The sequence below is a fragment of the Aquila chrysaetos genome, chromosome 13 (assembly GCF_900496995.4).
Source record: "Aquila chrysaetos chrysaetos chromosome 13, bAquChr1.4, whole genome shotgun sequence".
Taxonomy (NCBI): domain Eukaryota; kingdom Metazoa; phylum Chordata; class Aves; order Accipitriformes; family Accipitridae; genus Aquila; species Aquila chrysaetos.
In genome coordinates, this window is record NC_044016.1 from 19,902,001 (window position 1) to 19,925,518 (window position 23,518).

General features: G+C 38.3%; 1 protein-coding gene across 6 annotated transcripts in view; it reads left to right on the plus strand.

Moving 5' to 3' along the window:
* Positions 1-23,518, plus strand: part of KIF6 (kinesin family member 6) — a 189,410-nt gene that overhangs the window by 120,838 nt on the left and 45,054 nt on the right. For all 6 annotated transcript variants that reach the window (XR_003926406.1, XM_030035919.1, XM_030035921.1 and 3 more), the window contains 2 exons: positions 565-667; positions 8,543-8,598. Coding sequence is in view for 5 of the 6 variants with exons in the window: in XM_030035919.1 (XP_029891779.1) it covers positions 565-667; positions 8,543-8,598 (159 nt within the window). In the remaining variant the exon portion in view is untranslated. The remainder of the gene's footprint in view (positions 1-564; positions 668-8,542; positions 8,599-23,518) is intronic.

Genomic DNA, 23,518 nt, shown 5'->3' on the forward strand with positions numbered 1-23,518 from the left:
CTGGCGCACAAAAGGAAACAAACACCATATTGAAAATGTAAAAGTCAGGAACCAACCATTTATGTAGGTAGAATACCTGCTTCACTTAAAAGGGGATGAAAAACATTCACTAATACATAATTAAAAGAAGCCTGAATTTTTTTCTTCCAAGAATACTGAAAATATTCAAGGTATGTTTAGGGGCCAATATGAAACAGGGATGAAAGAAATACAGAAGCAAATTTGTTGTGAAAATACCTCTGGCTCACACTTAAGAATATTTCACATATTTTTAAATTTTCAAAATTTTGTTTTACTTATGAACATTTTAAGTTGTCTTGAGAAATTATACAGCTCAAACATTCAGACTTTTGAGAAGTGAAACAAAATTAATTTGTCAGATAAGAGAAATCTTTTGTCAAAAATGCTTTCCCATTGGTGGAACACTGAACTTAGTCTTCTGGGGGCTTTAAGACCCCTGGGCTGACTTGCTATATTTGTCTAAATAGGAGTTAAATAAATCAAAAATCTCTGTCTTTTGATGACTCTGAAGTAGTTTCCTTTTTTTTTTTTTTCTTGGGGCAGGAGGAAAGATGTCACTTGGATGTCAGGAAGCTTTTGAAGTTTTCAAGCAGGACCATGCTGACAGTATAACCATTGAGGACAACAAACAGCTTCTAAAACAGAAGTGAGTGTCACAGCAATATTTCCTCTGGTTTTATTCATCTTATCTTTATAACCACATTGAAGCAATGTGGTAATGGCATTTGTGATCATGAATTACCTAAAGGAAGTAAGATCCATGTGACTGAATCAATTACTGTGATTTCCATTGTCAAAAATGCTTTACTGGCTTCAGCACTGAGTTGGACAGTAAGCTAGGAGATGTTTAACATATGCTTTTGTCTGTTGTTCCTAACTTGTTTGCCAAGTGATTTTAGCTGCTCTCTGACAGTTTTGCACTCAAAACCAGAAATAATAATTTCCTTCTCCACATTTATTGTTAATGCTGGCAAAACACTTCAAAATCTTCTGGTGAAGGTGGTGAGAATGGCAAAACATTGAAAACATGAATTTTCATAAAGCAGATTTTAAACATTACAGAAATTAAACCACCAACACTTGTCCATGTTGATTGGATAACAGTACTGTTTCAGTGTCAGTTTTTGAAGTGTTAACCCTCCTTGTACTGCAGAAGAAACACAAGGTTTTGAGATTGGAGATGCCAAAAGCAGATCTTTCAATCTACCCTTGTAACTAACATTTCCCCTAACAGGTTGGGTTTTTTTTTCTTTTTCCTTTTTTTTTTTTTTTTTCGTCCTGGGGTTTTCTCCTTCTCCAGGTTTCTCTTGCTTTCTTCTGCTTTCTTAATAACACAATTTTCCCACTTAACAGGCATGAAAGACATTGTTTTCAGGGTCACTGAGTTTTATACTCATTTACTTCAGTGAAATTGCAGCAAGAAATGATCTCCACATCTCTGTGACTTATTCAAGATCTTGCTATTTATCACTTTTCTGAACTGGTTAACTTTCTACCTGGGTCTGTAACTTTGCCACAGGGACCCAAATTGCCAAGGTATCAGATGTATATAAGAATTTATCCATGTAAATTGGATGTTTAGTAATGCCTTTCTTCTGGTCAGTATATCAGGTGATGCCACATCACTGCATCATCACTGCATAAATGATTACACTGCAATGATTTCTGACGTTGCTGTCTATTGAGCAGAACACTTTGTGGTCACAGCATGATAATGGGAGCAATACAGTTCTGAGCCATCCCCTGCATTTCCTCTAGTTAATCGCAATTCTTCCATATTTTGTCTGTTTGTTATAACTATGAAGCAAACCGGTATTTCCTCCTGGTTTCAGAACATGTAAAAGATATGGGCAGGACCCACAGTTTGATGCCAGATTTGCTTTCCCTAAAGGACAAAGCGATTCAGACTAAACCCTTGGGTAACCCCTGTCTAATATGCATCAGCTGATTGCTGAAGTCAGTGCTAATGTGAATGTTGATACCCTGGAGCAAATCAGTTTTCCTCTGCTATTTGCAGTCATTTTTAGCAAAGATGCCTATAGCTCCAAGTTTACCGAGTTCATTAGAATGGATTTATATCAAATCCAGTCTGTAATTTGGAATGCAGCCTCTGAATTACCAGTTATACAAAAGCTCTGTTACCCAGCCAGTGTTCAAATTGCACAGGAAGAAGTGTGTGGACACCACATGTTTAAAGGTTACCATAACTTCCCTTTATAGGTAGGCCTCTCATGTTAATAATTTTGTTTATAGTTGCATAACCACTTCTGTCATACCACAAACAGTATTTGGTTCACGAATTCCTTATTTTTAGCTGTCTTATTTTTTCCTTTGGGTATTTTGTGTAGATTGTCTTGGCTTGCTAATTATCATAGAATCATAGAGTAGTTTGGGTTGGAAGGGACCTTTAAAGGTCATGTAGTCCAATGCCCCTGCAATAAGCAGGGACATCTTCAACTAGATCAGGTTGCTCAGAGCCCCGTCCAACCTGACCTTGAATGTTTCCAGGAATGGGGCATCTACCACCTCTCTGGGCAACCCATTCCAGTGTTTTACCACCCTCATTGTGAAAAATTTCTTCCTTATATCTAATCTAAATCTACCCTCTTTTAGCTTAAAACCATTACCCCTTGTCCTATCACAACAGGCCCTGCTAAAGAGTCTGTCCCTATCTTTCTTATAGGCCCCCTTGAAGTATTGAAAGGCCACAATAAGGTCTCTCTGAGCCTTCACCAGGCTAAACAACCCCAACTCTCTCAGCCTTTCCTCATAGGAGAGGTGTTCCATCCTTCTGATCATTTTTGTGGCCCTCCTCTGGACCTGCTCCAACAGGTCCATGTCTTTCCTGTGCTGAGGGCTCCAGAGCTGGACGCAGTACTCCAAGTGGGGTCTCATGAGAGCAGAGGGGGAGAATCACCTCCTCCAACCTGCTGGCCATGCTTCTTTTGAATGCAGCCGAGGATACGTTTGGCTGCCTGGCTGCGAGCACACATTGCTGGCTCATGTCCAGCTTTTCATCCACTGGTACCTTGTCCACTGATGTAGTCACTCCATCATAGAAAGCCACTAGGTTGGTCAGGCAGGACTTGCCCTTGTTGAAGCCATGCTGGCTGTCTCAAATCACCTCCCTCTCTTCAATGTGCCTTAGCATAGCTTCTAGCAGCATCTCTTCCATGACCTTCCCAGGCACAGAGGTGAGGCTGACAGGTCAGTAGTTCCCAGGGTCCTCTTTTCTACCCTTTTTAAAAATGAGTTCAATGTTTCCCTTTTTCCAGTTACCAGGGACTTCAACTGACTGCCATGATTTTTCAAATATCATGGAGACTGGCTTGGCAACTACCTCAGCCAATTCCCGCAGGACTCTGGGATGCATCTCGTCAGGTCCTATAGACTCATGTATGTTCAGGTTCCTCAGGAGGTCATGAACCTGATCTTCTCTTACAGTGGGGGGACTTTGCTCCTCCAGTCCCCATCTTGTAGTCTATCCACTTGAGAGGTGTGGGAAGAGAGATTACCAGTGAAGACTGACGCAAAAATTTGTTGAGTACCTCAACCTTCTCCTCGTCTGTTGTTACCAGTTTGCCAGTCTTGATCATCACAGGGGGTACGCTTTCTCTGACCTTCCTTTTCTGGCTTATATACCTGTAGAAGCCCTTCTTATTATTCTTTGCATCCCTTGCCAAGTTCAGCTCCAGCTGTACCTTGGCCTTCCTTACCCTATCCCTACACAACTGGGCAGCATCCCTATACTCTTACCAGCATACCTGTCCCTGCTTCCACTGCCTGTGCATTTCCTTCTTGCCCTTTAGTTTGACCAGCAGGTCTCGACTCATCCATGCCTTCCTTTCCTGATTTCTTACACCTGGGGATCGAGAGCTCTTGTGCTCTATGGAAAGCATCCTTAAAGATCTACCAGCTCTCTTCTGCTCCCTTGTCCCTGAGGGCAGTTTCCCAGGGGGTCCTATTGACTAACTCCTTGAACAGCTGGAGTTCTGCTTTCCTAAAATTCAAGGTCCTGACTTCACTCTTCGCCTGACCAATATCCCTCAGGACTGCGAACTCCACCAGTGCATGGTCACTGCAGCCCAGGCTGCCTCCAATCTTGATGTCACTGATTAGCTCACTTGCGTTGGTGATCAACAGGTCCAGTATCACATCCCCTCTGGTAGGGCTGTCTATTACCTGGCTTAAGAAGTTACCCTCAATGCATTCCAGGAGTTTCCTGGACCGCCAACAGCTCCCCATGCTACTTTTCCAGCAGATGTTGGGGTGGCTGAAGTCTCCCAGCAAGACAAGAGCCTGCGAGCACAGTGCCTCCTGTAGCTGGAGTAAGAAGGCTTTGTCAGTAGGCTTCCCTTGATCGGGCGACCTGTGGTAGACACCAACCACAAAGTTCCCTTTGTTGCCTTAGTCTCTGATTCTTACCCATAAGCTTCCAACCTGCTCGTGGCTATGCTTCAGAGACAGCTCTTCACACTATCCATTACTTGATGTAGAGGGCAATGCCTCCGCCCCTCCTTCCTTGCCTGTCCCTTCTGAACAACCTGTAGCCATCAATGCAATCCGTTCATGGGATTCATCCCACCAAGTTTCAGTAATGGCAACTAGGTCGTAGCTTTCTAGCAGCACAGTGGCTTCCAACTCCTGTTTGTTGCCTGTGTTGCATGCGTTGGTGTAGAGGCACTTCAGCTGGGCTGTCGGCCGTGTCACCTTCTTAGAGGAACACCCCTTAATTCCTTTGAGGTATTTCACTGGTATTTCCCTGTTGGCTCCTATAACCTCAGAGCCCCTGGCTCATCTCTGTAAGACTTCAAGTGTGCATTATATCATTCTTATATTAATTGAATGGTGAACTGTCAGTGAGCCTAGTTGGAAGTTCGACTGTGAAGGTCACAACTGTTGCTTGGGCTGTGAAATTATTCATACAGATGTGAATATACATAGTCATACATATACAATATACATATATTTTTTTCTGTAACTACCTGTGTATAAACAATCAAATGTAATCAGTTGATTAAATCAAATACTGAAAAGCATTTGTCTTAAAAAAAAAATATATAAAAGAAATTCTGGTTTTGACATAAAACTTTTCACCTATTACTTCAGAGCTCTTCACAGGGACAGTAGCTCAGTACTTTACCTCAGTACCATCTCTGGATTTAAAAAGTGGGGAAGCTTATATAGTTTAGGATAATTTCTTTCTGAAGCGCATTTACCTACTTACTGTTCAAGTGAAAGACAATAGATTCAAGCTATCCTATTAGGACAGTTGCCTATGGGAAGTGACTTTGTAAGATAGAAAAAATGACCTTCTACAGCTTGGTTTGCAGTTAATACAAAGCAATTTTTTTCATCTTTCTTCTATATATTAATAACTGCTGCCCTGCTTAAAAAGATCTGGTTATGCCCAGACAGAATCAGTTTTCTGCAATTTGGACTTCTTATACCTGACTTCCAGATAACTTAATAATATCCTGTTTCTCAATGCAACCATGTTCTCTTAGCATTGTTTCTATGAGGAGAAAAATGCATCTCATTTTCTGGTGAAATATACTACCAGGAAATCTTTCCAGCTGAGCTGCTCCAATGTAATATTGCATACTGCACGAAGCTTTTAAGTCCCATCCTAGTCAATATTTCCAGTAGTAAAATTCTACTGAGCTTAGAGATGTGACGTAAGTGTAGTTTCCATTTTGTTGTTCTCCATTAATTTTTTTCCACTTTCTTCTTTCCTTGCTTTTTGTGTTTCAGCTGGTTATCAGCTAATTTGTTTTTTCAGTAACTCAGGACGAGTTTCACTTAGGTCACTTGTTGTAATTTCTAATAATTAAAAATGAGTGAATGTTCATTTAATTCACTAAATGTCTCTGTTCTCTCATTAGACATCCTCTGAGTTTGTCTTGGTTTACATTATGAGTCAGAGATTTGTTTTTCAAAATGTTTACTTTTTCATTACTGACATTTCATTCAAAGAGTGAAATCTTTGCAAAAATGCTTGTTCCACTAAAATTAGTGGCTGAATTCACTTCCGGGTTTCATCATGGAAAATTTATCTTGTATGTAATAGAAGACATGATTTGGCAACTTCAGCCTTTCTATGGCGTGGTCTCCATGTAGAATACACATGAACTCTTTTCATCTAACAATATAATTGTTCACTCATCACTATTTGTAACAATATCACCTTTATGCTAGATAATCAGAAATCACCTTTTCCCTTTCAGTATTAGAGTCAAATCTTATGTCTTTATCTGGTTTATTTTGTTTGACTATGATTCATAGTCACAGATGGAATTTGTTGGACTGTCATAAATTAGTGCCAAATTTCAGTTTATGTTATTGTACCAGTTTATAAACTGTGGTGTTTGAGAAACAGATGCACGGCCTGTTCAACTATTGGCAGTAACCTATGAATAAGGGCTGGATAGATAGCTGGCTTCAACTTGTCCAGCTAAATCTCTCTGTGAACATGAATCAGAGTCAATAGTCAACAGGAAATTTGCCTCAGGAATTACTAACTGATGAACTTAGTATTTGGCTCATGGGAGCTGAGGGAAGGAAAGAGGTAGGTACTTTGGAATGTTTCTCTTTGATCTTTACACAGTCTTCAAGGCCTGCTTGGGTGCTGTAAATCAACACCAGTGGAAAAAGCTTATATAAAAGTCTCACCGGTGTTTCAAAGGCTTCTGCCTTCTTTATGTAAGAAACAGTAAAGTGCTAAGGAACCCTGCAACTTCAGCTATTTAGCCATGTTGAATTCAGCCTTGAAAGCAAATGTTCGTGAGCAGATACAAATGCAGGCATCTGAAATTCTAACTTGTTCCAGCTTTACAGGGAAATGGACTAATTGAGAAGGGACAGTTTTCCAAACCCTGCCTCCCCAGGGGAAAGCCGTATTGCTTTACTGTTTTGCCATTATTTGAGTTAGACAGAAATACCATTTGTGGATTTCCTTAGTTACTTTGGCTAGATTAAGACTATTCCAGATCAGCTGAAGGCTTGCTTAATAAATAAGTATTACAGTTCTGCCTCAACATTCAGCAAGGTTCAACTTGTACACATCCAAATAACAATTCAGAATTTCATGTCAAGCCTAATGTCCTACAACAAGTGTCCCAATGCAGCAAATCATCCTTCTACATTTTAAACTATTACTATTTAGACTATTACAATGGATATTTACTTGAACAAGCCTCAGTTCTTTCAGACACTCTTCAGACTTTGCCATTGTGCATTGAATTGACTGTCATTATTTTTACAGCAGAATATACTTGGCATCTGAAAGCCTGATATGTATGCCATTTGTCCTAAACAGTCTTGTATATTACTGAGTTAAATAAGTGTAAGAGAATAATTATGACAGCAACTGCTGTAAAAGATTAGAAAACTGGCAGAAAAAAGCACAAAAGGAGAAGGCATCAAGTTCTCGCAGACTGTAGGGAATGTAGAAAATATAAACGAATTTCTAAGGCTCTGTAAGCAGCTGATTTTTAAGGATATACTTCGATATGACACATTTCCTAAGGAGCAAGATGTACAGTGAACTGCCAGCTAAAAAAGAAACTTCTGATCATTAGAATATTTTATATACCATGTGAAGATTTGATTATTTGAATATAATGAGGAAGTTGTCAGTGAATTAATTTAGAAACATATGTGGTGGGAATTTCACATTTAAAAAAAACTCAATTCCAGTTTTGATTGGGGGTCAAGCTATTTGCATACTACAAAAAGGGAGTTTCCAAAGCCTGATTCATTGATTTGTTTCCATCCTTCTCAGCCTGCTTCTTGCTTGCTATTTGCATATCTTCATGTGGCTAGCTTTGGCTTGTATTGGTATTTGAGCAGTAGCTGAATATCATCTAAAAGTCTGCATTCACATAAGGACTATCTGTAGAAGAACAGAATAATTTAGTTTTGTCACACTTTCTTATATTTCTGTTTGAGAGGTTCCTTAGTGACTGGGATGTACATTTTCACACAGCACAAACAGTGATTGTCAGCAATATGCAAATTACAAGCTGAAATTTGAAAAATTCAGATTTCAAATTTGAAAAATTTGAAAAATTTGAAAAAAGTGAGCAGAAGGTCTAATACTTTGAAATGTTTTGTTTTGACTCTGCTTGGATTTTTTTTCTTTTACTCTTATATAGCTGTATGTTAAAACATTGCAAGTAATGTAGCGTATTAAAATTAATATTGTATTGTAGTATGAATATTTAAGAGAATCCAATCATTAGAATTGGAATAACATAATTTTTAAAACTTAAAAATTCAAATAAATTTGTTTTGTCTGGCTAGTAAACGTATTTGTTGCATGGTTTCTTTCAGAAATAGTTTCTTTTAGACTAGAGAATCTTTTCTGATGGAAAATTATTTCCAACTGGTTCCACTTACAAACTAAAAAGTAGTCCTGAATAATCCTGTATTTTATTGTGATTATTATATGTATAATATTTTATAATATTATTATATTATTCTTTAGAATAATTCTGTATCATTATGCTTGCATTGACAGGTTTGCTGAAGCTAAATGCCTTGGAGAAAAATTAAATGAAGTGAGAATTAAAATAAGTGAGTACATTTTAACTTCATTTTACCTTTTAGCTGATGAAATCACAGCATTCAGAGGATATGGGAAGAGATTCTAGTTTCTAAAAGAAAAGAGTTAATGCATTACTAAGATTTCCAATAAGATAAATTGTTAGCTGATGATAGCAGTAATAATTATATGTACCAGTTTTGATTATTTCAAATACCATAATGTGAAAAACAGCTCCCTTCTTTACTTGACAAGATGTCTGAAATTTATCGAAAGGAGAAGTTAAGGTATTAACATTGGGTCTTCTGAATTTTATTTTGGGATAAAAGGATCCAAAAACATAATTGTGATATCTGTGGATTAAGGATTGTATTTATCTATAAATTTATACAGCTTCTGCTAAAAGAAGATTTCATTGTTGAATTACCCCTCTGCACTTCCTTTGTACAGATTAATTAGAGCAATTCTGAGGAGTGCCTCAGCCTGGTGGGGATTTTTGTCATTTTTTTGCTTTAGGGCCCCAACAGCATATGCTTGGTTTCCAGTTTCAGATTGTTCAAAGCCAAAAATCACCTATAGATACATTCAACCCCAAGCTGGGTCTTAGCTCATCCTCCTAGCAGCCTTTGATATGTTCCTAGTGTTTTCTGAGTTCTGTTGATTCCAAGCCTGTACCTTCTTTCCTAAAAATTGGCTAGCCAGGCTGTCAGATGTGAAACACAGTTTTGAGCTCTATCCCTTGTCATGACCTGTGCTGGACAGACCAGGGAAGGGTTGTGGTGAGTTCGGAATTCCCTTGAGCTAAATTAAGGTGAAACAATACCAAATGATCAGTTGAACATTTTATTTATGGCAGAAGCAGCCTGAACTTGGGAGGTATAACAGTAGGTAGTGTGGTCCCTCACAACAGGAATTGGCATGGAACTACGTCAGTAAACTGTGTTAACACGTGCTAACCATATAAGTCAATTCAAGGAAGACAATAAGGAGAGCCCTCCCGTTGAGTCACAAGTTTCAGAGTGGACCCCCTTGCTTTCTAGACTCCTTCTCACAGAAAAGCCTAGGGGCGGCTAGATCCACTCCTAGTCCCAGACTTGGTCAATGGTTTTCTCTAAAGGGAGGAGGTGTAGGGATTATAAAAAAGAAGAGAGAAAGAGAGACAGAGAGAGAAAGAGGAAAAGAAAAGAGAAAGATTTCACCAGCCCTGTGTCCAGCATTGGTCCAGCCAGTCTAGAGGTCCAGTTTGGGAGGGCATGAGTGTGGGGCTTCAGTTTGTGTCCTTCTATAATCTCCTTGCCCCTCCGGGAGGGCACTTGAACTCATTAGGCTAATTAGGTGTCGTGCACGGTTTATGCTTTCAGAACCTTCAGGAAATAGGTTGGTGGGCTTGGGGGTCGTTTGGGGGGTAACTTCTCCTTCCCTGCAGGCATGACAATTGTTTGATCTTTGGCCATACATGGTGAGCCGCCCTGCTTAGCATATCACAACATGGAGCTGCGCATCCTCCTGCACGCCCTCGTTGTCCTGTTGCTGGTGTCCTGTGCTGATCCATGCTGATCGGCTTCTCACCTGTGGTTCGTTGTTATGCAGGGTTTGTTGTTATACAGAACTTGCCACATCACAGTGTTTGAGACATTAACTCTTTCAGTCTCTCACATCCCTGAAGTCCTTGGAGATCACATCCATGTCCTCCTGTATGCACACGTTCAGGTGAACCAAGTCTCTTCAAGCTTCCAGATACAGGCTGTGAGGGGCTAGATTTAAAGGTAATCTGGCATCCAGGTCCAGTGGTGTAGACCATGCTCTCAGTTTCTATCTCCTTCCTCTTTGGGTGGCACCAGCACAGACATGGACAATGAAGTCATTACCATCACTTCTTGTCTTATAACAGCAGTTGGCTTCTGGGAAAGGACAAAAATCTCATGGTACTCGTGACAATTGCTCTGTACTTTCACCATAGCCTTGATTATATTCTCTGTGGTCATGAATGGTAGCTACTGCCAGATTCCCCTCCCAATCACCTTTGGGTACACCACAAGTCCCTCAGAGATATTATGCAGTATATTTAAAGTTATGTCAGCTCTGTGGAAAGCCTCAGCCATGTTGGCACTCTGTTTTCAAACCGCAGCACAAAGGATGTTTGGAAGGGATCCAGAACCATAGACATCAGGTGCTGAGCCCTGCTGCAGCAGTGTTCTGAACACTGGGTTATTTCTATAAGACATGACACTTGAATCAACTTGCTTTCTCTCAGTACGCTCATTTTTCTACTTCAGACTGGCCAGAACATAAATGTCAGTACAGAACTTGTGCATGGATATCCACAGATTGGCCCATGCAAGTAGAATTTCAATATCCACCTTGCAACTATGGGTCTCTCCAGTGTCCATATAAGCTCACTTAAATCCAGCCAAGTAGGCTTTTCTCTCCAGTAAACTTGGAAAAGCAGGATAAACCTACTGTGGAGGACAATGCCAAGTAACAGGAAGCATCTCCAAGGTGAGTAATACCTGCAGCTTTTGGGCAGTGGTGTGCACAGGTATCAACATGAGCCATCACATCAGGATACAACCTCTTTTTCTCTGCTGCCATCTTGAAGTCCACATTGTCCTGATTTACTTCTATCTCCTAGTTTTACTCATCCGTGATAAGCCCAAAAGATTTCTTGGCCTAAATGAGGTAGAGCCAAAGTCATCACTGAGTGTCAAACTTCTTTCTCTTGCTGAAGTTGAAATCCATTTTGGAGCAGGCATAGTGAAGACCAGCAATAAGTAGCCACACACAAGCACATCTTTCTCAGTGCCTGGGGCTGCAACTGTGCTGCTTGAAGACAGGAGCCTAGCAGCCACCTTATATACACCTTATATGTGTTGCAAATGTCTTAGGGGGAGTTTGAAGGGTGTGGGAGACAGTACAAGAAGTGGTGGAACACATGCCAGTCCTGAAGGTACCACTTGTAGTGTGATGTTGGGATAAGACTTGTGTGGTCTGTAAATCCCTTGAGATTTACAGGAGTCTGCTGTGGCAGCTCTCAGAAATAATGTAACAGAGCAGTGTAGATGTAGCCTCTCAAGACTCTGTTTCCATGGATGCCAGCAAAATCTGAAAGAAATCCTTGGTTTGGAATGAATCGCTGTGGGTTTTTCCCCAGTAAGTTAGGCAAAACTTCTGATAGCTGTAGTGCAGTAGAGTATGGATTTTGCTGCAGTTAAAAGCATCTGTTTTAAAATTTGGTTTTGGTTAAAAGTTTTTCAGTGTTAGAAATGAAACAGTGAAGTATATTTGGGGAACATGAATGATACAAAAATCAGAACGCATATTCATATGTATATGTAACCTAAAAAACCAAACTGATCGCTTGAACAAAACAAGCAGCTGTATAACAAATTGGTAGTATTGCACTGAACTTGACAATGCTTATATGCTTCCTACAGGAAGTTGTGATAGCTTGTAGTCCACATGAATATTGAAAAGCTCTTTTAAGAATCAAACTAGAAATGTCTCCATAGTTCTAAGAAAAATTGCACAAAATTACACATTTTGGTTTTGTTTTGGTACATAAAGTGCAGTTACAACTAAAGTGTTTTCAAATTAAAAATCAATTTCATTACTCTCCAATTTTTTTAATGGTAGTAAAATGGAAAAATAGTCTTTTCATTCAGTTCATACTGTAATCCTACTGTACAAGCAAGAGATTCCATCCATGTTGTATCCTTTTATAGCTATCCATACATTGATCCATGCAGATCATGCAGAGGTACACTACTTTGTGGGTTGTTTTTAAACACTGAAGTCTGAGGCTTGAGAGTGATCATATTGTGCAGTCCTTCCTTCAATTCTTTCTGTGTAACTTTATGCAGCATGTGAAAATCAGCACTCTGGTTAATATAAATACTATATTGTATTCATCTATCCTTTTCTCCTGTCCAGCCTTCTTTTGATCATAGTTGTTAGTAAACCTACCTATTAGCACCTCTAAAAATTATTAAATCTTTGCATCCAGTATGACTCTTTCAGGCTTATTCAGTTTAGTCAGTACAATTACGCTAGTTTATGTAGTTTAGCAACCTGAAACAATTTTTCAGTTAAGTCTGTCTCATCATAGCATACACACTCAGAAGACCATTAAAGATGCTAAGTAAGGTTACTAACCTGCCAAATTTTTACTGAAAATGTGGTAGGAGATATAAGAGTCATCTGCGGCCTGCAGCTAGATATTTAATTTACTTTTATTGTTGTTTCGGTTTCCTTAAGCATTCCTGGCTGGCTTGTTGTGCACAATCAAAAACAGATCCCATCAATATCAGTTTCTGTTATTTCTAAGCTACACTTAATAGTATAAAATTATGCACCACAGAGGCCATAGAGCCCATTTCATGCAGTCTGATTATATTTTGAGATAGTGACAGCAGTTGGCTGTAACTTTTATGTTATAAATACCCTTTCATTCTGACTTTGGAAATATTAGTGTTTTGCAGTGAAAAGTACACAAAATACTCCAACCAATTCTCAATTACACTTGCATTTCAAAATCATCACGAAGTTAGGGCTAGAAAAAGAAATTTGCAGTAAGATTTTCATGGCAGGCTTTTGCTGCTGTTATTGCTTGCATAAAAAGATTAAGGAAAACAATGTCTAGATATAAGCTGGAGTTTAAGTGTAAAGTAACTGCAATATCAGAAGTGAGACATTGTGGCTAGTATGCCTTTTTGCTACTATACCACATATTCCTGGATTCTCTCTCCTTTTATGTTTAATAGCACTGCAGAGAATGCAGAGATTTTTAAATTATTTTTAGGGAAAAGAATATGTTTGTCTTAGCTTTTTCATTATGCTTACTTTTCACAATGACCTCCTAGACGGTTTACTGCATTATCACACAAACCTGCAAATAAAGAAGCAGAGGGCTTTGGTGCGAGCATTGAGGGGCACTTCTTTTTGAAAATCAATATACTGCATAAACATACCATCAAAAGGCAGAGAAATGCAGTATGGATTTTGAACATGTAGACATGTCTGGATTGGTTTGAGTGAACTATTCAGAATTGTTTACATGTGACTGGAGAATGTACTCAAGGACTAGACTTTAAAAAACAAATACAGAAAACCAACATGAGTAAAACTGAAAAGAAATAACTGAGAGGTCAGGGAGCTAATGAAAAATCTGTAACAGCATAGGAGAAATGGAAAATGGGCCAGCACTGACATACAAGTACATTTTTGCCTTTCTAGTCCAACATTAAGAACTTTAAAAATGTGTATTCCACTGGCTAAAAAAAAAAAGATTTATTTTCTTGTGAAAAAACTTGCTGTGCCACTGCAAGTGGTTTTGTATTGCATCATTTCCAAAGAGTTAGGGTCTCTAACAAGATCCTTTTGGTATTACTGAAAAAGACTTAGTGGAGAAAATTTGACGCTGAAGCCAAGGATTTGATTTCAGAATAGTAAAGGTATAGAATTTCTTCTTGCAAAAAATTGAGTCATTGTGCCTAGCATATTGTAATGGGGCAACCTCAGCTGGCTGCCAGGCACCTATGCAGCCACTCTCTCACCCCCCTTCCTCAGCAGAACAGGGGGGAAAGTAAGAAGAAAAAGCTCGTGGGTTGAGATAAAGATGGGGAGATCACTTACCAATTACCATCACAGGCAAAACATTCTCAAGTTAGAGAAAATTAATTATTTAATTTACTGCCAGTTAAAATAGAGCTGGATGGTAAGAAACAATGACAAAACCTCTGAAGTCAAAACTTCTTTCCTTATCAGGGTTAGCAGGAGTTTTGTTTCTAGGATGCTCTTATCAACAAGGTGGTTTTACACCATTACTGATAACATCCTGTGTGAAAGGATTCTGACAGTAAGGAGAAGTCTACATCTGAACAAACTGCAAAGCATTAAATGACACAAAAAGGCCCAAATGCTACTACATTGATCACACAGCAAGTTAGACTTGGGGGAATTAAAAATACTGTTTTCAGTGTAAATTAAATTGATATATTCATTCAGTATTTAATGACTATAAAAGTTGCCTATATACAAGAATGTGCTACATGTTACATGCATTTAAGATTAGTAAAGATTTCCAGTTTATCCCTATAAATGTCTGCCTATTTGGGGGTATTTATACCACTATTAGATTTAGTTTTTTCCTAAAGGAAAAAAAGCATATTAAATGGTATTTAATGCCCAACGGGAAGCAGCTATTGTTTTTAGTCTGTCCAGAAATCAGCTAACATTATGATTGAAGCTGGGTGAGGAAAGGCAAACTCATGTGGGAGTAATAACTGTGTGAGGAAACAGGCAGTCTCGGAATGAAAAAGGGTAGGTGGGTAGATTATGTGCATATGATGTTGATGATGCAGCTATACCCACAGGAATGCTGAGATGTTGCACTGCTCTGCCTCATTTCAAGCTTTGATTTTAGTACACAGAATCATAGAATACCAAAGCCAATTATAATCTTTAGTGAGGGCATGTCCTAGTATTGCAAAGCAAGATTATTGAAGAGTCTTCATTTAATTTGCTTGCAAATTCTTCAAATAATTTTCCTTATGTGCGTTAATGGAGTGCTACATTGAAATGATGAGGACTGGAGGAGAGTGAGGACAAGACATCGCAGTGCTCAAGGATAATATTGATTCTGATTCACTGCCTCATACCTTGCATTGTTATTTCTGTGAATGCAAAGTAGATGTTAAACCTAATCAGAACCTAAATAATGCAAAACCTGAATTTATAATCACCTTTTTCTCTATGTGCAAGACTCTACGTATGTATACATAAAAAATTATTTTGTTATGGTCAGTCTACCTCCCCATGGAGATAAGCCAAGTGGACCTACTTTTAAACTCCAAAGTAAGAATATTTCATGCAAGGTTTCTCTTTATACCTGCACAACTTTATGAAGGGAACTGATAGCAACTTTTTGCATGGATAAGAAATGAAATAAGATGAAGTATTGTTTCTCAGGCAGAGGTGGTCTGAGAACACTCTGTTGGCTATGTTGTATATCTATCTACATTGTTTTAGCTTCACATGCAGGCAATAAATTACTTTGGAAAAGGAGAATCAGTTAGTTAAGAACTAGAATCCCAAGGATGATATTAGGAATGTTATGCATATTTTAGGCCATGATTATATGGACTGAAAGAATTGAGGGAAGTCATGCATGAGCAAAAAGCATTTTTAAAACTCTTGCTGAAGAAGTATATCTACTTAGGAAGGATAGAATTTTTCTGTTGAAGAAAAATTCCATGCTTTACAGGGAACCTAAATGAAATGAAAATGCTGTGATGATTTGCTATATGAAAAGAAAAATTCATCAAAATCAATGTGTTGCTTTCTTAAAGCTCAATACTATTGGTAGTATTATATATTGATTTTATATTAATATAAATGTTCTGAGTGAGAGACATTAGCTTACTGGACATTGTTTCAGCCATGAATGAAGTAAGGCTATAATAAGGGAGAAATTACTCTGCTTAGAAATGCATTCCATTCTTCAGTGTAATGTTCTGAGATACTTATTCTCTTATGGAAATAAACATTGAGACTTCATAGCTGCTGATTAGTATAATTCACTATTCTAGCTTAATTCCAGAAAGTAACAAGTACTTATGCAGACTTACATCAGATATATGTGCTCGGTGAATTTTACTGGAAATTACTAGTACAGAAGAAAAATGGCAAGACTGGTTTTAAAAAGGGATTTAGAAACTCCAAGAAGAAAGGTTACATTCCACAGGCAATTCTGGTTCAAATGAGATGCAAACAACTCATAAATAAATGAATTCAGTATGCAGATTTAATGAACAGATAACTCAACAATATCATTCCACAGCATTTCATTCTTCAGGTAGCTTAGTATGAATTGTTCTCAGTAGAGACCTTCAAAGTCCATGGAACTTGAAATCTTGAAATCCTTACTAAAAAACTCTAGCTGAGGTCAGTTTGAGTTCTACTTGTGTAAGGATTGAAAAGAAAATTCTGAAAGAAATTGAAAAGAAATTTCCACATTTGGCTTTATTGTTGTTTTAGTTGATAAAGGGCAACAAGCATTAGATATAGTAGTAATTGTTTTGAACAGACAAATAATATCACTTATACTGTGAAATATATTGCAATATAGTCTACCTTTGAGGTCTCCAAAGCTGCCTCCTTGAACTGCATTCACAATTTCACCAAGCTTTATATCACTGAGGTTGCTCAGCCTTCTTTTGATGTTGAGAGGAATCCATCGTTGTGCACTCAGCCAGTCACTTTAGGACTGTCGTCTATTTAAAAGGTGTTACCTTTAAATCTTTTCTTATTCCTGGTCTTCAGGAATGATACAACAGGTATGACGTGGTCTTTCAAGTGCTTTTTCTTATTTCACAAGCAAGTGTTTCACCCTATGGAAGTGTTGTGTACTTCCTTTAAACATTACACTGAGTTTTGTGTCATGAGAGACATAACTTGCAAGAACAGCAAGAAAATTTACTATTTGCTATTTACCTTGTTCTTTGACCAGAGTCCATTCTTGATGTGGAAAGCTCCCTGAGAACCAAGCATCAACATATGCATCAATGCTTGGCATTAAAAAAACTAAGGGTCCCAGATTTACTTCACAGACAGAAATCTGAGCAGTGCATTGAATCTAACATGCTTAGGGTATGCTGAGTATGTGCAACTGGGCACTCATGCAGCACATGCTGTGCAACCCATCCAGCACATTCTGTAGGTGTCAAACATACCGCGTGTGCCCACATGACTTCTACAAAGCCTGCTCAGTGTCGCTTTGCATGCATTCTGCATGTACAATGATTTATGTGTCCAGGATTTCTGACTGCCTGGCAGCTGCTACCCTAGCTGACCTGCTCAGTACCTGAGAAATTCCAGATGAACAGCCAAATCAGCAATCTAGAACAAGCTGGAACAGTAGTTTACCATGAGAAGTAGGAGATTTGGCAAGTACACATCAGTGTAGACTGGAAGCTCTCTGAAAAAAGAGATTGCCTGCCTGCTTCTTCACCACTTCTTTTCCAGCACTGGGATATATATAAAAATAAAGCCTCGATACACTTAGTCTCCACTGATTTCCTCTCTCCTGGGAAGCTGCCTGCGTGTTGCAGATGTCCTCTGCCACTTAGCAGCGAGTCAATCTTGGTCTCAGGACACAACAGTTGTGTCAGAAAAAGGAACACAAGTAGTATTTCTACCATACTTAATCGTGGATATGTAACTCTGCTGTTTACTGCTGAGGGATGTCATTTATGACTAACATAACAAAGCACATTAGCTCTGCAAAACCTGCAGCCATCTGTGAGAAAAACAGAAGACAAAACAGGCCATGGGGACAAACAGTCCCCCAGATGTAATTTCCCAGCTGGGATGTTATTCACTGTGGCCCACTGCCTAAAAGCCCCAGTCTGTTTCTGATCTCCAGGTCAGTTTCAAAGTAGTTTTGTAATAAAGGAGGTATGTTTATGTGTCCACCAAAAATAGCAGTAGCTGTTAAAGCTGAAGCCATTCGGCATGGCTGACACAGTCTTCAGATTCTTTCTCCTTATTTTCTTGGCCCAATTGCTTTGCAACCTAATGCTGAAAAAACATAGTTCCTATGGGTGTTTGTTTTGGATAAATATCTAATCATTGTGCCATTATGACTGCAGTTTTGGAATCTATTTTTTAAATGTTACATTTTCATTTTTGGAAATGTGGACCTGAAAACACAGAAAAACAGCTGAGTTTCTGCAAATTTTATTTTCTTAACAAACGACCTTGTCACCATCTGCAGTTTGTCCTCTGTTAAAAATGTGATTTACTTTGCTTTGCAGGACGCTACATCTTATTTTTCTGTTTGGTTACAACTGTTTCCATTTTAACTTATTTCCTTCTTTCCATGAGGAAATATAACTTACTTTCACCCTGATTCTGTTAAGGTTCTTTTTCTACCTAATTCCAACTCACTTCAGGCATGATTTCCATGGCTCAGTTTAGCCAGGGGTCTGTGAACAACAATATAAAAATACTGTAATCTTTCACAGCATCTTTCATAAAATCTCTCTCAAGGTGGTGTAACACAGAATAGATGTCATGCATTTCACACAGATCTGGCAGATAGCTACAAAATGGTAAATGGTTATTACCAACTTGGGGCAGACTCAGCGCTGTGATAAAAGTTTCCACAACCTATTTTCTTGTTCTAGGAGCAGCCAGTTGGCTCATAATATAAAGCAGATAGTGACTGGAATATATTTTTCTTTCTTGTTAGCAGTTCAGTGAAAGGTTCATGTTAATGAATTTTTTGTTTCTTCACAGTGTTCATAGAGTAATCAATTAACTGCCTTGTTTGTAATCAACAAATCATATTTTTGATTTACATGAGAATTTGTGTTTAGAATCTCAGAAGTCACTGCAATGTGAGCCGGGCTTGCATTGTGTTGGAGTAGTGCTTAGTGTAATTCTTAACACCCTATGATTAAGCAATGAATAATAAAGTAATACTTTCAGCTGAATGAGAGTCCCCAGAAAACTGATGGTAAGATGTGCAAACAAGGAGAAAACACAGACAAGAGCATAAACTCTATTATAATAGCCTGTAAATCACTACTGTGCCTTTCTGAAATCAGGAGAGACAATCCATCTTTGCTATACTTACTGTAGGCAATGTAAACATTATAGGTCTAACTCTTGCCTCACTTCAGAGGTACACCTAGATTGATGGTAGTTGTAACAGAGCTGTCTGTTCTGCTACTGCTCCAGTGCAGGGTCATGCTTGGGCAATTGTCAGAGAAGACAGAAGGAAGGATGTCATGCTATGTCTCTGTCAGTCCTTAGTTGGTGTAGATTTGTCCTCCCTGCTCTGTTAGAGCTGAGACTGACAAGAGAACCAGGGAGCCCTAGCAGCTTTCTGGCAGTCTTTCCCCTTTTTCTGCTCCTCCCTAGGATACCATCTTCAGTAATATAAAATCATCTTTGCAGCAGCACTCAGGAAACTTATTTTGGAAGGTACAAGTCTTTTGGCTTCATGGGGCAATGCATGTATTTATGCCAATGCTAAATATTGTCCATTGTTTCAAATTGGCTTACATATGTTTGGTTTTACTTTCAAACAATAGGCTATGCCCCTGGGTGACAGTGCATAGGCTGAATGGGTCTTTAGAATGAGAAAACACGATTTGTCAGAAGACTTATTCAGAAAATACCAAGCTGAATGCATTCATTTTAACAGCTCTATTATGCTCCCCTGACGTGCTATTCTTTAAACAGAGGAACCTTATTAGTGTAACAGTCACTCCAAGCCTAAGATATTAATGTTTTCTTTGGATCTGTGTTGGACTCTACATATGTAGGAATCATTTTCATTTTCTAATTATTACAAATGATGTTCCGTTCTTCAGAAACAGAAGTATTTTCAGGGGGAAAAGTTATGCTCAGGAAGAAACCAAATAAACACTTTTTACTTAAAGTTTTCACTAGAATAACTAAAAGCAAACGGACCTAGCTCAAATGATTTAATCAAGCTATGAACTGCCATGACTACAAACTTGTAAAAGTACATCTCAGTAAAGAGATTTTCTGCTTGTAAGTTGTCTACAGACTGAAAACAGGTAATCATTGCTGGATTGCTACACTGCATTTTGCTGTTTTATTAAGCTAATAAGTTCTGAAGTCAGGCTATTAAATTTGCTCTTTAAAAAAAAAAAGATGCTAGATGATAGTTAATGCTATATCAGAGGGTTTTTTTTTTTTTAATCCTACAGTCTTTTGTACAGAAAGTTTTCCTTGGTCATGTCTGTCTTTAGTACTGAATGGCCTGAGATTTTATGAGTGAAGATTCAAACTTTCAAACTGTAGAGAAGTAGACCTTAGCTTATTCAGAGTAGCACTGTCAAAGAATGATACACCTTCATGAGCATAGAAATTTGTTTTTCATAGGATCTTGTAGTTCATTTACACATCTGGACAGCATTCATGCAAAGTTGCAGTATAGGCATACATACTTACATGTACTAAAATACAATAGCTGTTTTTTTCTCTTCAAACTGGTTCCTAAATCATGTAGGACTAGTGATGTCACCACAGCTGCTTATGAATGTTGCAAAAGGAGGGCAGTCAACACAGAATAGCTGTATTATGAAGATGTTCTCATGCACTTTAGTTAAGGCTGAGGGAAGACGCCTGTTCAGAGCTGATGACATCATTATGCCAGTTATATAGAATCAGGTTGTATTTTAAATTGCTGAGCAATTCAAGAAGCAGACTTAGGCTCATCCACAACAGTAAATATATACTGTATCTTTACAGAAAGCTATTTCAGATTTTGCTGAGATGCTAATATATGTCTAACACTCAAAAAGCCACTTCTCAAAGACTTGGTATATATATTACATGTAAATGAGCATTAAAAAAATAAGTCATACACCCATTCCCACTTTGACCTTGTTCCCATCACCCTGGAACCTTGACATCCCCTCAAAACATGGTAGCATATTTAAGCAGCTCCAGCACCATATTTTTTTTAATTTATTTGATTTTTAATTTTATGTCATATCTGTCAGATTCCTAACATCAGTCTATGTCTCATCTGACCAGAAGTCACACAGCAATAATATTAGCTCAATTCCAGGGCAATTTCTTGGGTAAGAGAAAAATTTTAGGAGGTTGTGAAACTGAAGTATATTGTGAGGCCTGGAACTCTATACTTGATTTTCTGTTGGGCAGCCCTGGCCAGAAAAAAATATCACAAAAAGAAACTGGACATCAAATTGTTGCATAGAAATTACAAAGTCATGAAGGCAGTGTTATAGCAGAAAATGACGGTGTCCATCTTATACTTGTATATGTTCACTCTCTGTTTATAATATTAACTGAGACCAAAGTATTATTACCAGAAAACTTGTTGGGGATAAAATTCTTTGTCTTTGACTTTGCCTGTTTGTTCTTTAAGACCCTTTATTTATTTTTTAAGCTTCTTAAATTTGGACATTAAATAAAAAAAAGAGAGGCACTGTATACAAAGCTGTTCCTCTGACTTTATTTTCCTTATTCTTTCTCTTCACATTAATTTCTCAGAAATAATCAAGAGATAAGCTGCATTTAGTCATATGAGCATCCAGAGCACTAAATTCACAGATTGTGATGCCTTATTCATATGGCATTGCTTTTCAGCCATGCTTTTTGGGCCAGCTTAATATTTAATTCATCAACAAATATCTGTGATAAACAACAGAGCAACAGTTTTCAGATGTGCATAATTTCTGTCTCTTCTCCAGCATATGAAAGGGAGAGAGAGATACAGAATATTTGTTAACTTTGGACAACACCTAAAATAACACTCTGGCATCTAAGGTAGAGCTCAAATGAAATTTAGGCACCAAAATTCAGGAGAGCTATCTAGGGAAAAAAAAACTATTCACTTTAATTCCTGAAATACAACAAACTGACTTTGCTAGTGCATACAGAAGCACTACTTTATTGACTGAGCTGCCTATCTCCTACCAATTGAGAATGCAAAAATTATGTGTCCTTCTGCTGAAGTCTCTTGGAGTGTTCTTGCTGCTAAACATCCATGCTTGGCTAAAACTGCCTGGGCAGCACAGAGTTCAACTTTAAAAAAAAAAATAGCTGGGTAGTGACAGCCAAACTTGGGACAATAGAATAGAGGTCTGAGCATTTGTTTCTAAATTCAGAAAGCATCCAGGTTCTGAGTTCCAGTTTCAAGGAGATGTTGAACTGCAGTCCAGAGCCCTTAGTGCTTTCTGTTGGTTATCCTAGATAACTCAGTATTGTGTATGTGAATTGTTAGGAATTTATATGCACTAGCCACTTCCCATACTCTGCTTTCTGCAGAAAGGAGTCCTGTGCCTTTGGGTCAGTAGGAGCTGTGGTACATGCTAGCATTTCCCTCATTTAGATGAATGGGACCTTGGGGAACACCTCAACAATTAAGGCCTATGCAGCCAATGACAGCCTGTACTTAGAGGAAGAGAGGGGTCCAGAATACTGTCATCAGAAGAATAAATTCAGTTTCTCTACAGTTTTGCTGTATAGCCCTATCAAAGCATTTTTTTCTGTAACAGCCAGAAGGTATGAAAGGCTATTAGAAAAAAAATTGTCGGATAACGGGTGCTGTGGAAATGCAGGCCAAACAATGAACAGTTACAGGAATGCCCATCAATCAGAAAGTGTAAGTAATCATATTGTGAGAAAAAAAATCATTATGTAATCTGGCCAGAACTAAGGAGAACATGTAGGAAATGGGGAAAAGACTTAATATGGAGGTTAGAAATAAATACATAGAAATGGAGACAGAGTTTAGAGGACTATATATTGAGTAGCTCAAGGAATAATCAGTGAAGTCAAATACAGTGTCATCCTATAGCATTGAGAGACAGACTACTGTCTGATAAGCTTTCTGTCTGTAAATTTGATCATGCTTGAAGGTATGAAATGTGTTGATAGAAAATGTTATTGTCTCAGCTGAGTATGGCAAGGAAGGGAACATGCCCCAGTCAGGTATTTTAAATAGTAATCTCAAAATGTGCAGTATCCTACATCATAGTAAAATGTATGCATTTGAATCTGTGATATTTAAACTTCAAAGAATGAGAGTATGTTGGGAATATTGTGTATTTCCAAGTGTGTTTGTTCATGTGCTGAGTTTACACTGTTTACAACTATGGATTTGGTGTGGAAGTCAGGGTTGTGCTTCCAAATCTGAACCTGTCATCTTTCCTGGGGTCTCTGACTAATAAGTTCTACTAAATACTATCAGCTACCTTGCTCCCAATGGTCTGCCCCATCTCTTTGCTGGCACTTACTGTCTCCAATCTTTTCTTCCCAGCACAGCTGGCAAAAGAGTGTTTACTGGTATTTCAGACATTCCAGTTGACTCAATCATAGTGTCACAGCTTAAATTTCTGCTATGCTTGTGCTAAGATGCCAAACTGTGCTGGAGTAGCCAGAACGCAG